Raw genomic sequence first — 16,424 nt, 5'->3', positions numbered from 1 at the left:
GATCCAATATTGTAATAACCCGTATGGTGATGAAATATAATTGTCAAGGTACCTATATACCTACAGATTTGTCAGAGGCTGTGAACTAGACATAGAACCTTGTTAGCAGTCTGCAGATCGTGAAGTAATTTACATACATTTTGTTTTTAATAAAAAGTATTAAGAAGTTGTTATCTATTACTAAAACATCTTAAAATCTCCAAACAGATTTTATATGAACCTTGTAAACCATTTTTTGATTGGGGACTGAGAAATCTGGAATAGATTTTGAAACTAAGTTGACAGACCCCTATTTACTTTCAATAGCAAAAGCATCTCATCAATTCATGGTAGCTCATCAGATTTTATTTAAGAGTTGCAACGTCCACATCAACTAGGTACGAGTAAAACCTGAAAGTGGATTAAAAAGCCAAAAATTCAGAGTAATCAAATTTATTCGATGACCAATTGTAATATCTACTTTTTATCAGTAAAGGACCTAGTCGGTAAAGGACCAACCTCTCAAGTATGAGGGCGCGGGTTCGATCCCAGGTCAGGCAAGTACCAATGCAACATTTCTAAGTTTGTATGTACTGTCTAAGTATATCTTAGACACCATTGACTGTGTTTCGGATGGCACGTTAAACTGTAGGTCCCGGCTGTCATTAAACATCCTTGGCAGTCGTTACGGGTAGTCAGAAGCCAGTAAGTCTGACACCAGTCTAACCAAGGGGTATCGGGTTGCCCGGGTAACTGGGTTGAGGAGGTCAGATAGGCAGTCGCTTCTTGTAAAGCACTGGTACTCAGCTGAATCCGGTTAGACTGGAAGCCGACCCCAACATGATTGGGAAAAAGGCTCGGAGGATGATATCATCGAAATCAAAACCAACTTTACGTTAAACTCGTGATAGCAGATCAGTGCTTTTCAAGTAAGTAGTAATTTTCTTATAGCACCGAAGGTTGAGCTTCTGCAAAAATGAATCCAGATAACAATTATCTTAAGCCCAAAGGTTATATAACGCGAAAACACTAAAAGTTCACAAAACTTATCCACCGAAAATCATAATGTATTTTACTTTAAAAATACTCCTGCTGTTCATAAATTGTTCACTTCTTGTCACAGGTAGCTTTTTTACCTAACTTCCTAGTTATTCCATCATTATTATTATTTTTCTATAAGACTCCATTAATTTATTTTTCACTTAAATTACCTCCTTGGCTTCCGAGGAGATTTTTTTCGATACATTTTTTGAACATACATAAGATCTAAATCAAGTAAATAAGCAGTATATTTTTCCAGTAAACACAAGAAGATTCGAAGCTCAAAGTAAGATCGTGGGTGGATACGAAGCCAAACCATATAGCCATCCGTACCTGGTATCACTTCAGACCAGGTTTCTTTGGGTGAGAGTTCACAACTGTGGTGGAGCCATACTCAATGAGAGATGGGTGAGTACAAGACTTTCACTATTACTTCATATGTAGCTAAACTCCTTATCATTCAATTCAGTACAAATACATAACTTGCTTACAGTAAAACATTTGAATTGCCTTGAAAACCAGTGATTCACAAAGGACTGTATAGCTATGAGGCTGACCTCAACAACCTTGTTCCTCATACAAACTGAAACCCCTTACTAAGACTGGTTGTCAATATTTCTGGCTTCCGACTGCCAAAGATGTTCAATTGACGGACAGTAAGCTACTTACAGCTGCAAAAAATCAATGCAAGAATAGTGGATAGATCATCATTCTCAGAGCCTTTTCCCAACTGTGTTGTGGTCGGCTTTCAAGAATAGTGGATAGATGTGATCTTATATATCTTTACAATATCCAGGTGTTGTCAGCTGCTCACTGCGCTGTAGAATCATGGCTGACAAGATGGCTGCCACTGGATGTGGTCGCCGGTATACATGACATCGACAAGTTCGGAAACCAGGCTCAAATCATCAGAATCAATGAACGACTACCCCATCCTTTATATGAAGGGTTAGTTGTCTATTTTCTATTCAATCGTTATTTTTATTTGACGTCTTGTAAAAAATTCTTAAGAAGGGATTCATTATGAAGATTTTTTAAAATTAGTTTTATAAAAGATAATCTTCTTCAATTATGATTACCATGAATCCCACTTCTTTCATATTTTCAGAGGTATCGGGCCATACGACGTCGCAGTTTTCGGTACTGCATCTCCATTCAGATTCACGAAATATGTCCAACCTGTCAATCTTCCTACTAACTTCAAAATTGACGGTGGACCAATGAAGCTAGCCGGTTGGGGTGTGCTAAAAACCACAGTCTTTATACCAGCCTTACCTAGCAAGCTCCAAGAAGTCAAAGTTACTTATATTCCTTACGAAGGTAAGCCAACCACAAACATTAATATCAGAGCAATACTTTCTATAGGTAACTTGTCTTCCCCAAAACGGTAGGCGGTACAGTACTCAACGATGTAAAAAGTTCTAGTAGATATGCAACAATTAACACAGTCAAGGTATCCCTTGCAAAGATACGTGACGGAACAGAACATATACTTTTAAAATAACCTAATAATAACCACTTCTTTACAGAATGCTACGAAGCCATAGAAAAACTAAAAGAAGATTACGAAGAGAACCCACTAGATAGAAACGCGAATATTTGCACGGGACCCATAACGGGAGGTGTAGCTGCTTGTAGCGGAGATTCAGGGGGTCCTCTCATACAATACATACCAAATAGCATTCTGGACCCCAATGATCCAGTCGAAGATAATACTGAAAAATATGATGCTAGTAATTATAACTGCACTAATGATGGAGGAACTACTACTACTGAATCAGCAACAACTACAGAAGCTACCAAAAGAAAAGAAAAACAGTCCATGGATGAATTTATTCCTACTGTTGTAGGAATTGTGTCTTGGGGTGTTTCCCCTTGCGGAGAGAAAGGAGCTCCTACAATTTACACTAATGTATCCACCTACTTAGATTTTATTAATTATAACGTTAAGGATCTATTTTAATAAAAATCATTTGTATTTTTTTTTATTCTTTAATATTGATCAATAAATAATTATATTATATACACATACGTTTAATTCTAGGGTATTTCCAATTTGTTCATATAATTTCTGGAAGAACAACGCTATAGCTAGAACGAATTGTGATAAGTAGCTTGTTCTAGCTATTATCTTTTGAGTATATGTCTTATAATTTTTTGTTGGTTACAGCTTAACTTATGGACTTAGATCATACAAAATTATGATTTCTTACACAAGTATCTAATGTCCTGCAGTTACTTTACCTTTAACTTGTGACGAGAGATTCCTTTTTTCTGTGATTCTTGATATTCTATTGAGTATTCAATATTAACCTTAGAATAGACCTTTCAGCTTAGCTGACACATACTTCTAAAAAGTCTTTGTTTTTGAAAATACAATACAACACACTACAGGCTCCACTTCAAGAACTAAAGTTTATTATAAGCACTTAACCTAAGTCACTGACACTTTTAACACTAACATCACGAAACCTGTACACTATCAGTCTATTTATTTAATCAAATTCAGTTCAGTAATACATCTGGAGGTCTGTAGTTCCCACACTTAGGTAACGAATCTATGACAGCCTTGGGTATCGCTTCAGGTACTCGGATCAAGATGGCGGCTGGGACTGAAGAGAGGGCACATGACCTGCACTCCAGGAGCCAGGAACCACCACGGTCTATCTTGATCCGTACGATCGTGTAGCCTTTGTTTGGCACTGTGATTGTGTCTTTCACTGGTGGGTTTTGCAGATTTCTGAAAGATAGACAACAATTAGTAAATCAATGAATCATGTATAGCCACGGAGGAAGGAAAGATACAAGAGATGCCATAGGAAATGTAGGTCAGGCGCCTTCTTGTAGGTCAAGTGAGTTATTTTGTTCTCCGTGTGTACAACATTATGACTAAGGTCTTCTACGTCATGGCTAAAGGTCCTTATAAAGAGAGAGTAGGCATGAACAGCTAAATAATGATGTTTTATATTATCGTAATAGTATACACAGTTTCTGTCTATAGGCCTAGAGCCGAGGACCTCACGCTGAGCCAGCATACTCGCTATCACGAAACCCATCATTAGTAGTGAATGATTGTTATTTTTAAAATGAAACTTGATTAGAACTAGCCGCGGCACGTCTGGCATTCTTTTATTACAACTCCGTTTAAATTAGAAAGTTTTAACGCGAATTTTGACTTGTAGTCAGACATCCCCCCACACTTTATTATTTTCATTTAACCAAGTGTTGTTAAAAATGTTAATTTCTTACGTAAACCACATAATAATTTTCAACCCTCAATTAAATAGAAAACTATAGAAACTTACACTAACATTATTACACGTTTTACTAGAAATGCGTGAATTATAATAACTCTCTCAAATTGCTGCGGGCTCGGTTTCTATGATGAAAGAGAAAGTATTAGAAAATCCGATGTAATCTATGCAAACTTTTTTAATAGCATCTTTCACCATTTTACGTACACAATCTTGAAAATAATTGACATGCAAATGACTCATGACGGTTCGTTTTTGTATGTAGTCATTCAATAAAAGAATATGGTTGACCCCGGCATCGATCCTTCACAGATTTCCGTGTTTGAAGTATTACTATTAATTTGACTACGGTCGATATGGTCTTTCAAAAGAAAAATATTTTATAACTTCATCAGTATTATTTTTTACTATAATACTTCTACAGTTACGAACATTTTAACCTAATTATAATTGGCAGTAACTTTTCAAAATCAATCAAAAATATTGATCACCATCTACTGCTACCGCATATTATCTAACGTGAATCATAACGCCGGTCGAAAGTATGATTAGTGCTAGACTAATCGATCATGACACTTAACACGGTCTAGACTTTCTAGCTTCTGTTTATGAACCGACATTTTTAACACTCCAGTTATGATAATACTTGATCACATAAGGCATAACATAAAAGTTAATGCACAATCATTTTAAATTTCTCTGTTTAATTCTCTCTGAAGGTTTTATTTACATTTCTTTGGACTGAAAAGCTCATTTCGTTAAGTAATGAGCTAGTATTACAGCAATATAATGAGGCATCGAATGTGATATCAACGTCAATAACGAAAAATTTTGATAACCTACCTATTTATAGACATCTAGATAGGAAATTGACATTATGAAGGTCAAGAAGCAAGCAAAACAATAGACAGATGTTTTATTAAAGTAATAGCAAGAAATCCATTTAATCGTACCTTAAAATTTTGCCGTCCTTATTCATTCTTTGGAAGTCTTCCTTTGAAATCGGCTTGTCTTTGGGATTCTGCCATGTGGAGATAACTTGCATGCCGTAACCATGCATGTGGAATGTGTACGAGTCATTGCTGCCAAAACCTGGAAACGGGATGAAACGAATCAGTGAACATAAATTATGATCATAATGGATAGATCAACGATTCTTCGGTAAGGTTTGCCCTTCTTTCATAGGTACAACAGCTGGAATTCGCGTTTCCTCATCCATAAACTCATAACTAGTTCAGTTCTTATTCCTTCTTTTGCCTTATTTAACTTATATTATATTTCAAGCAAATCTACTTCAACAATAGCATTCAATTCTCCCACTACATAACTAACTTTGTACATAGAACGTCTCATTTAACTGCATCCATCACTTGTTTACATTGGGTTTTATCCTCCTATTTTACAGTGCTATCTATTTCCAAATCCAGTTCTACTACTTCTTCAATAAAAATCTTTAAAAGCTCACCTTCATTAACCAGAGCTATTTCCAGCACATCTCCTTCTTCGGCATCTAAAACTTGCACACATTGCGTCTCCACTTGCTTCTCTTCTTCCCCAACTTTGCAGAACATGTCCTGTTTGACATCTCGAGGTCTCAGCAGGATTGGTACGTTAGGGTACAGGAAACTCTTCCCGTTTATTTGGACGACCCCATTGTCGTGGAGAGCTGAAAATGAAGAAAAAATGGTGTTTTATTATTTATTAATCCATTTACTTATTTTAACACTTTTTTACATATTTAAAAGTTAAAAAAAAAGAAATTAAAATATAAAAAAATATGTGGCCACCGATATTGGGCTCAGGGTTCAAGGTACCGGTGATTAGGGCCCCAAAGACAGAACAATACTATTCATTTTATTACGGTCTTGAAATTATATGATACGAATTTTGGCAACTAAGTTATAATATCATACAAAAATAATCTACGAAAGTAAAATGTTTAAGTTTTCTCCAGCAATGACTTTGCAATTTCGTTGATGATTCGCAGAAAAAGATAAGCAGAAATGAAGTTAATCATTTCTTCTAGTCAATTAATTAACATTGCGAAACTTGGCGCTTGGTATTAAACCAGTGTTTTTTATAAAACTTTGAGATTTGATTTATTGACATTGCATCAGAATTATTTTTAGGGTCGACTAAGTTTAAGCAAGTTGCCAAATCACTTTCCTTTTAAATTTTGAGGAGGATGATCATTAATAATAGCCCCCAAAAATAACAATTTGTTTTTTTTGAAAAAATGTGCTTACCAAAAGCCGCAGGGAAGAATGCCTTCTTAGGAATAGCATCACTAATGTATCTAAAATCGATATCGCCGTCCTTGACTTTAACGACATTTCTGTCGATGCCCAAATATACAGATTTGACCTCTGCGGCATGGCTCACGTCTTGGAGGGACTCCAACATTTGTCCTCCAACTACAAGGTCCGATTCCCATTTCGCTTGGCTGAATTCATTCTGAAAATGTTAATTTATATCGTTATTAGCAGAGTAAAGACTTTTTTCATATAAACATTTTGTTGTGTAGATGTATGTAACCTTATCCTAGCAGGCATAGTAACATGTAACTACGAGTTACATTAGACGGTATTGTTTTTTTTGTAATCAGTTGTTGATAATCTGCTTTGTTTGGCACACGATAAAAATAATTTAACTGCGCTGACACCTGTAGAAGTCGAGAGGCATCATAAGAAGCATAATGCAGATAAAAGTAAACGTGCAATAAAAGACGAGTATACTACTACATCAATCACGTTCATAAAATTCTTAATTTCTACAACATTACCACAGCAAAAATAAACACAGATATTGCATCGATAAAAAGTGCAATACAGTACATTACAATTCTTGCACAAACAAAACAATAAAGCCTCATTTACCTGGTTTTCTTGCAACATGGCAGTATAGTTGAATCCGGAATAGATGAGCATCGCGTTCGCAGCCAGGCCTGCGCACGCGCCGATGCCGTGCGTCCTGATCCAGTAGCCGCCACCCTCTTCTGAAGCACGCACCACTACGTCCATACGCTCCCCTGGAGATTTGGAAAATAATTGGTTAATAAATTGCCGTTAATTTAAATTAATGAACGAGTAATTTAATAGTCTATAAGACAGCAATAATCTCTAAAAAGTAGCTGTAATGTCTCAATCTCAACATAATTTACGATTTTTGCTTTGAATCTCCTCAGACGGGATCAACGACCTCTGTAAATATACATATTCAAAGTTTATTTAAATCGCTTCTAAAAATAAAAATCAAAACTCATGAATTTTAAAATAGTAATCAACAAATCATAGAAATCAAAAGTTCACAGACAGCTTCAAAAATGTGACGTCATTCTAAAACCATAGAAGATAGAAGTACCACAATAAAAAATAATAATAGAAAGTGAAATCACAACAGAACAAACTGGTTTGCGGAGTGACCTTAAACTTAGACAAAATGTAAGACGAACACCTTTCTCCGCTAGTGGTGAAAATTATCGCTTGACCAAAGTCTAAAGTAGCAAAAACACTTGAGAGTACAAAGGCTAGACTTGAGTCTTACACTTGATGGCAATGTAACTGGGTCAGTAAGGTTTTTTTTTTATTTTAACATTTTTTGCGAACGTTGCAAGTTCACTTAACTATTTTATTTACTTTTTTTTTTAGTTTGTAGATAACATTGCACATGCGTCTCTCTAAATCTTTATGTGAACAATGTACCACAAAGTTACAACCACATTTGTTAGTACTGACTAACTAGTCGTTTTCTTTGTGTTATGTTATGGAATCATAGTATATAGTGGCATTTACGTATTGACTACTTTTTATGATCATACTGTATCAGTCATGTAATCGTATATAACGTTATGGCTCTATAGCTATAATGTTATCATCGTTCAGTATTATAGCATTATTAAATTGAAACATTTTAGTGAACGTACAAATTATAACTCATAAGATTTAAGATTGATTATAATAGACTCGTAAATCGATCTAACAGTTGCAATTCAAAAATCCAAAATCAATTCAGTATTGCATAAAGAGTCAGCTATAAATCAAAAATTGCCCGGTGATATTTTCTCGATAGCAATCAATAAAAAATTTGAAACGCCTTCGTTGGACCGATCTTAGTAGTTGCAACTTTCTCTGCAGTAAAAGCGCTTTATCGTATAACTGCGATGCTAGTTCCGTTCACTCTCACGCTATTAAAGGTTTAAAGTATCATAGTTAATGGTATTCACGATACTGCTAACACCATAAAACTTGCTGTGAAAAATTATTTCCTGTTACGTAAGGTTGGGTGCATTTCTCATATGTAAAAAGTCGTTTTGGTTTACAATTTGCTATATGATATACCTACTTGGATAGTATTATGTAAAGATTAACTGATCATAATCAATTTATTATTCTGCAATTGTATTCTAAGCAGTTGCTGTGATTTTTTTTATTTCCACGACCACCTACTCGCATAAAAAAAACACTCGCATTTGTTTTCCCATCTTTCATGGTATGTCCTAATGCAGTCCTGCAGTCAAACCATATCCTAAAGATTATTGTGATTAAGGTCAGCCTCGTCTCAACCGCAGTCACAGTTAGAGCCAGAATAATTCCATATAATTTGCAAGTAAATGTATCAATATGCCACTAAATTGCATTTGGTCCATCACGACTGGAGGCCACATTTCAACACATTTGAGCAATATCCAGACAGATATGAATAACGAGACAGACAGTATTTTATATGCAGACAATATTTTTGATGAAACTGAAATTTTGCTAGAGGTTAAAGAACGGGTTTGCAATGCTAATTTAACATAAGGTTTAAAAATAAAAATAGAATGCACTAAGCAATGTGCAATAGGTAACAGTTGCACTTCTTAAGCAATCAATAACCCAGTACGTAGTAATAAAGAAGCCAGTTAATTAGATGTTCACTGCACAACTTATACAGTGACAGCTGACCTGAAATTTTCATCTATTGATTTCACAATGAGCCACAATTTCTACAAGAACGTGGGAGAAACATCTAGGAAAAGCCAGTTCTTGCTATTACAACACTGATACAAAGTTTAGCTAATGATAAATAATGGCTCAGCCTTACCTGGGTACAGTTCCACGTTTCTAGCTAATACTGGTTTGGTAGGTTTCCCGTCGGTCGCAATCACTACCATTTCGTGGTTCTCTATGTTGACAATGACGGGGCACTCAATGGCTATGGCGTTTATAAGCCTCAGTCGGTATGCGAATCCTGCTAAGACGACGATCCTGAAAACAATTGATTAGTTGGTCAATTGCAATGAGAGGAAAACGTATTTTTCTTAGTAGCGTATTACTTCTGTCTTCCATTGAAATTGAATAAGATCAAATGGGAGTCTTTCCACAGAACTATTGACTTCAACTAACGACTCATCATTCATCAAAAAATAAACTTTAGGTAATCCTTTAAGCAGATCTCTCTCAGATCTCAAATCTTTAGATACTAAAGTCAAAATTATATTTGCATTTGAAAGTACCGTAATAATGAATGCAGTACAATATAGAAAGGCTGCGCTTGCATGAAGTGCAATCAGAGCCCATTAACAAACCGCAACATTCAATGCCAAATGTTTCATGAAACTAATGCGTTGGCAGTTGGCACAAATAACCTTGGAAACAGAACAGAAAATGTGAACCATTTTATTTGACGCATTTTGCCGCAGAGAAATATTTGGAAGATTGAAACCTCAAATCAAACGAAATACATTGACAATAATCGAAGTGACAGACCAAATGAAAACAAACTGAACTAAATTTTAACTACACAATAAAGAACTTCATGTTAGCAATACTTACTAAATTCGTAGTATTTCCAAACCGGTCTATGCATTTAGCATCGTTGCACATACATAGATGCAACCAATACAACGTGCTTAATTTAGAATATTAGCAGTTACTTCTGTCTATATAAGTTATTTACTTATACCTGTTCTTACGATTTTTAAATACCGGATTTTTTCAACAAATATCTCCTTAAAATAATCTTTGGAGTTGCAACGAAAACAATTCTCCATATTTTTCAATGACAGTTACATTAGCTATATTTTTAACTCGTTCTGATACTGAGTTTAATCTTTGAAATAATCTAGAAAGTAGTTTGGTGACTAAATTATTTTTTTAACTTAAACTGAAATAACCTGTCATCAATAGGTTGTTAATTATTCTATTACTTTACTATTTAAAGAAGATAAAAATACTAACTTTGAAATGTCACCATCTCCATTAATCATCAACGCATCGGGTTTCAGTCGGCTAACATCGTCCAGTTTAGCTGTCAGAAGTTCGGGGAACTTCGCAGCAATGGTCAGAGTATTCTCGCCACTTCTGTCGTAATCGTACAGAGATGAATGGGGCTCCAGAGGCTGAGGTTGATTTATTATCAGCGACCCGTAGACACCGTCACTCTGGTGAGATACTGGAAACAAAACACTGACACATTGACAAGAATAAATGAGAGATGTATTATACAATGCCAGAAAAAAGGAACTGACTACTTTTTCATGCAAATAAGTGTATGTCAAAGTAATAGTACGTAACTACGACTTTGTGACTTACGTTTAATTGTTTTGTTGCGACATGGATATCGTGCCATAATCAAGAACGAGTAAAAAAACAATACACTATAATCAAGCATGAAATCAATAGCAACTTTGAGTGAATGAACACTGAGAACGAAATGCGATAAATTTATCGATTAATAATGGTCGTTAAGAATTGAGTATTCTTGTAAGAAAGTTTATTAGTTCTTGCACACTTTCATCTTTCACATTATAACCAACAATTAGAGCATTTAATACCCTATGTATAAAGGGGTAAAGGTTTTCTGAATTTTATATGAAAATAAATACATAAGCTTCATAAACCAAATATTTAAAAACAACACCTGAATCGGCATGATAGAAGAAGGTCCCGGGAGAAGTCGCCACAAAAGCATACTTGAAGGTTTGTCCATACCCAATAGGGCACTGAGTCACCATGGGAACTCCATCCATGTAAGGAGTACCCTTCTGCTCAACTCCATGCCAGTGTATGCTTATATCCTGATCTAGGATGCTGTTCTGGACTTCCACAACGATGATATCGTTCACACAAGCTTGTATTGGTGGGCCAGGAGTCAGGCCGTTGATGGTAATAGCTGGTCTCCCATCATCTTGGATGGTGGGCTCCACTTTGAAGGTATAGTGACACCGCTTTGGTTTCACGTTGAACTTGCAAGGCCGGTAACATGATACTCTGTCTGCAAGGCAAACATGTCATTTGATAGGCTTGTTGGTAATATTTTGTTGTATTACGGTGGGTAAGGTTAAATAATATTTTGTAGTAAACTAGTAATGTGATGATATATAAATGGTTTGGTTTAAAAATGCTGTGTACATGAAATAATGATAAAGAACTTGTGCACCTACACAAGTTTGATAATTAGAAATGCAAATGAGTAATTGTAATTTTTAATTCAGGTAGACTAAAACTATTACGACGAAAATTGTTTTAAATATTTCAATGTCAACGTCAATATTCTAGAACATGAAACTTGTTTACAGAAAGAAACTTATTACATAAAAACAATGAATAAAAAATAAACTTACCTAAATTTTTCGTGCTATCCTCAAAGAGTATATTAGTCCCACTGGGCGCGAAACTCTCAAGGGATGCTTTTCCATTATTACTAATATTGGCTATTATAAAAAGGCAGCAAACAAACACTTTCATGATCACAGAATTTATTGCTAGCTACCGTAAGTACTGTAGCATTTATTTTTATGTTTATTCGTAGCTCGTCACAACACTACCGACTGGGCGCGCGCGAACGCTGCGATAGACGGCTCGTACACAACTAGCGACGAAAAAGTTTAGCAGACATGTGCGCGACCCCTTACTACGGTAGTTCATTGTTTGGTACTTTTTCTATTTACTTGAAAATAAATGCAGATAATTATTTTACAATTATTTTGCGGGTACTACTTTTTAAGAAAATAACTGTGTGTGAAATTGGCACACTTTTTGTTATGAAGATGAGAAGATTGAATGTTTCATTGATTTATTTGTTTGGTTGGAATTATAGGCTTTCGTAGTTCTGAACTTAGTTGACTTTTTTCACAGTAGTTGCAAAGCTTCGCTATTCCCCATTTCACAGAGGGAGTATTGGGGGAATAGTTACAATCACACAAAATAATATTATGATGCGTTATAATGCAATTTGAACGACTGGACGATCCAAATAAATAAATCTGCTTCACAGGCCATATTGTTTATAAGCCGTTCCGTTTGCCTGCACCGCGGACCCGATAAGGTAAACGCGGGTGAAGTCGTCATGCCCCAATAGTCGTCAATTAATCTTAAAACTTTTATTATTATTTTCTACTGAACTTAAAATGGGCCGGTTTATACATCAACATATTCTTGATAATATATTGCACAATTGAAATAACAATACGGGGTTTTAACAGTCACGGCTTCTAAGATATGTTAATTCAAACGTGTGTGCCCTAACAAAATCGTTTTTTCGTGAAGTTCAGCTGTCAAAAGTGAAACTAAGCACGTGGTTTTGTGTTTTGATTTACATTACTCCAGTGGGTTCTGTGGTATGTTTCTTTGTTCAATTAGATAGTTAAGTTTATTTGCTAGCGATGTAATATGCAATTTGGAATACTTTTAACATAGAAGATATATTTTTTAATGTGACATCTATTGGTACTTCAAAACTCCCATTTGACCCAAAACCCGTCAATTTTACAATTATTATGACGACTACTGGGACATGCTCAAAAGTTGCACCTAAACTCGTCATAATGAGGATATTTTGTGTTTTACAGTACAAAATGCGAATAAATAGCTAATATCGGGACTTTTACAAAATTGATAACTGTCTAGCACAAACATATTTAAGGTTAAGATTACATTTGTTCATAAAACTGCGTTTTTTTTAAGCTTTTTCTTAGGGGTACATTTTACTCTGCTGGTTCTAGATGCACGTACACAGTCATGTTATTCGATTCAATTAATATGTTTCTTAATGGTTAAATCCCCTGTTTTCTATAAGTATGCACTTTCTACGAGTGTTTTTTCAGGTATATATTGGCCGCTGTAGGCCTCCGCCATTTGATTAAGATCTACCGCTTTGGGTACAAGTAGGTCTAGCACTAGCCTTTGTTTCTACTACGCTTGGATTACAATTTGTGGCAAACAAAAACTGACTGTTCTTACACTATGCTTTTTGTTCGAAATAACTGCATTTCGTTATGCGTATTGTACCGCGTCTTCCTAACGTGCCTTAATAGCGCCTGTATAAAAATTATGTCATTCAACTAGTTTTGATGCAAAAATATTAAAATCAGTTTTAAAACTAAGATGTCATAGCTTCCATCGCTGTCACTTCTTTGCTTGTCGTATTCGATATTGATGGGTAAAGAGTAATCTTAAGTAAGATTTTTTATTTATAATTGTCTGTATTTAGTGATTGCATGATCGTAATTTTAATAGCAGATCATGACTGAAAGAAACTACAAGCAAGAGGGCCTTTTAAAAGTCATAAAAGCTGTAAATCAAGGGCCCACACACAACATCAGATGCAGCAAAAAAATTTAAAACGCCCTTTTAAGACAACTTTAATGAAATGGTGACACAAAACCGACGATTATCCCCTGTATATGTTATGGACCATGTGATTAATTCGGGCATTATTTATAATGCCCGAGCATTATGAATAATGTGTAGCTTTATCGGGCCAAGTGATTAATAACTATCTTAACTTCATTATTTATCACATTGCACGGGCATTATTATATTGCTACATGATAGTTGGGCAATTCGATAATAAAGCTATATTTTATGCGGTGCGAGGGTGGCAGTTGTTCTAATAAATAAATCCTGTTTCTTGCTACATATTTTATGATTATTGTTTTAAATTATATGTTCTATTTTAATGGGAAATTATAAGTCTAGCCACAAAATTATTAATTGGACAATTGTCATCTAATTTACTAACTCGGCGTCGTTTTTCTTGATTTCATTTTTCTTGGCTCGTTTTTTTTATGGTAGAATTTAATTTGGATTCAAAACATTGTATTAAAAACTGAACTTAGTGACGAAAACGAATCGCTGCAAAACCGACTCCACGTAGTCTTGTCTGCCCTACCCCTAGAGTGCAATTCAAAACCGCGTAGGCGCGGAGGGGTGAGGCGGCCTGCGAGCTGAGGCGCAGGTAGTCGAAGCGCTCGCCGCCGCGGCTGAGGCTGGCCGGCAGAGCCGGTCAGCAAGCCGAAGCTGCGGTGGTGAGCGTGAAAACCATCTGCGACGATAAGCTCGCATGGGACCGCCGGAGCCCCGCAGCGCCGGAGCCGTGACAGAAGCCATGCTTGCTGCATATTGCATGCTTACTTCCATGCTCTGTCAATTGATATGGGATGTGTTATATTTTAAACGTACTGAGTAAAAAAAATTGAAGCTAAATAAATATATTTTATGATGTCATTTAATAGTATTTCAGAAGTTTACTTTAGTTTAGCATGCTACAAATTAAATTGTGGCTGACTTAGTAATTTAGAAGGCAACATAAATTTTTGGGGGCGAGTAATGATATTAGAAAGAAGCCTATTTAAATAGCACCCTATTTTAATTATATTTTCTATGTGACTTTTATTTAGCTTCTCTAAATAAAAGTCAAATGTTAATTATGCCAAATAATGAGTCTGATCGCTTAAACTTTAGTTTATTTTGTTTTTAACCCCCGACGCAAAAACGACGGGGTGTTATAAGTTTGACGTGTCTGTGTGTGTGTGTGTGTGTGTGTGTGTGTGTGTGTGTGTGTGTGTGTGTGTGTGTGTGTGTGTGTGTGTGTGTATGTGGCATCGTAGCTCCCAAACGGATGATCCGATTGTAATGCGGTTTTTTTTGTTTAAAAGGTATGTCAGTCGGGAGTGTTCTTAGCTATGTTTGGTGGAAATCGGTTCAGGTCTTCAAGGTCATCAGCTCGTTTGCTAGATGTGATAGGAATGTTACACGCTCTGTTTACTTGCAAGTATATGTGGGATCTGAAATTTGAAACCCTAATGTCTTTTGGAACCACTGAGCTGGTCTGCTGTTAGGGCACGAAGGTAGGAGACGTAACCCTGAACTGCCTTTAGTAAACCCATCGAGTTTGGGCTCGTTGAATTTGTCTTGACGAGAACCTGATGCTGGAAATGGGATGTGGCGGATGAAACCCTGAAATGCCGGAATGAAACGGATAAACCGATTTATATTTTTGCTGAAAATCTAGAATGTCCAAAGGTTAATCTTTATTGTTTCTCAGTCTGTGCAATTCTCCCAGAGCCAGTTTGTCATGAGGATTGTTAAACAGCTTCCTTTGGCCAAGATCGCATATAGCGACCCCATCTTAAGATAAAATAAATTAAATGAAAGAAGGAAAAAATAAGGAGCTCCTTTAAAAAGCATGAAATAAAATTAAATTATAAATTTAAAAAAACCCCCGACCCAAAAAAAGTATGCAATAATTATGACAAAAGGTTAAAAACGCTAAACCCTATAAAAAGCAAAAAATAACTTTTAACACTACGTAAACTAAATTTTGACGTGTCGGGGGACCGCTTTTTACCTTCATAAATACTTACATAAATAAAATGATACCTACCTAATTACAACATTCGTTTAAAAAAAAAAACACGTATCTAAAGTAATGAATTAGAGCGGTCCCCCGACACGACAAAATTTAGTTTACGTAGTGTTAAAAGTTATTTTTTGCTTTTTATAGGGTTTAGCGTTTTTAACCTTTTGTCATAATTATTGCATACTTTTTTTGGGTCGGGGGTTTTTTAAATTTATAATTTTATAATAATAAGTCATTTGTATAAAACAAAGATATGTTGTAAATTTTTTGTTTTAAATTTAATTATATTTTATGTTATGATTTTAATATGACTTTCCTTAACTTTTAAATGCAAAATCTAGTGAATTTTTAAGGCAGAAGTCCTTCATAATTAATCCAAATCATGAGGCTGATTATTTAAGTGGTTTAATATTTAGTTTATTTTAAGTTAAATGTCAATAACAATAAAAAAAATGAAATTAAATATGTTTGTATTACTTTGCCCAAACGGTCACGGGCAATATGTATAGTGCCCGGTCAATTTGATTA

At 35.4% G+C, this 16,424-nt stretch overlaps 2 protein-coding genes across 2 annotated transcripts; one reads left to right on the top strand and one right to left on the bottom strand.

The window, feature by feature from the left end:
- The first annotated feature begins 955 nt into the window (after positions 1-955).
- Positions 956-2,983, top strand: LOC110372613 (trypsin-2). The gene is made up of 5 exons (XM_064036087.1): positions 956-989; positions 1,280-1,428; positions 1,817-1,968; positions 2,129-2,340; positions 2,550-2,983. Exons 1-5 carry the CDS (start codon positions 956-958, stop codon positions 2,981-2,983), a joined length of 981 nt encoding a protein of 326 aa, XP_063892157.1.
- A 23-nt stretch (positions 2,984-3,006) lies between these two features.
- Positions 3,007-12,109, bottom strand: LOC110372601 (uncharacterized). The gene is made up of 9 exons (XM_064036386.1): positions 11,878-12,109; positions 11,175-11,528; positions 10,493-10,706; positions 9,357-9,520; positions 7,151-7,302; positions 6,521-6,728; positions 5,740-5,940; positions 5,228-5,366; positions 3,007-3,760 (listed from the first exon to the last, which is right to left on the bottom strand). Exons 1-9 carry the CDS (start codon positions 11,999-12,001, stop codon positions 3,526-3,528), a joined length of 1,791 nt encoding a protein of 596 aa, XP_063892456.1. The 5' UTR covers positions 12,002-12,109; the 3' UTR covers positions 3,007-3,525.
- Positions 12,110-16,424: the final 4,315 nt, after the last annotated feature.

The sequence above is a fragment of the Helicoverpa armigera genome, chromosome 9 (genome assembly GCF_030705265.1).
Source record: "Helicoverpa armigera isolate CAAS_96S chromosome 9, ASM3070526v1, whole genome shotgun sequence".
Classification (NCBI taxonomy): domain Eukaryota; kingdom Metazoa; phylum Arthropoda; class Insecta; order Lepidoptera; family Noctuidae; genus Helicoverpa; species Helicoverpa armigera.
This window is presented reverse-complemented; position numbering and strand designations above follow the sequence as displayed.

What these genes read in the sequence shown, in the direction of transcription:
- LOC110372613 (XM_064036087.1), top strand. Translation starts at nt 956, where the DNA reads ATGAATCCAGATAACAATTATCTTAAGCCCAAAG. An exon ending in CAATTATCTTAAGCCCAAAG is followed by an intron (nt 990 to 1,279) that starts GTTATATAACGC and finishes ATATTTTTCCAG; the next exon opens with TAAACACAAGAAGATTCGAA. An exon ending in TACTTATATTCCTTACGAAG is followed by an intron (nt 2,341 to 2,549) that starts GTAAGCCAACCA and finishes ACTTCTTTACAG; the next exon opens with AATGCTACGAAGCCATAGAA.
- LOC110372601 (XM_064036386.1), bottom strand. Translation starts at nt 12,001, where the DNA reads ATGAAAGTGTTTGTTTGCTGCCTTTTTATAATAGCCAATATTAGTAAT. An exon ending in CCATGTTGCAAGAAAACCAG is followed by an intron (nt 6,729 to 7,150) that starts GTAAATGAGGCT and finishes TAACATTTTCAG; the next exon opens with AATGAATTCAGCCAAGCGAA. An exon ending in AATAGCTCTGGTTAATGAAG is followed by an intron (nt 5,367 to 5,739) that starts GTGAGCTTTTAA and finishes TCCCGTTTCCAG; the next exon opens with GTTTTGGCAGCAATGACTCG.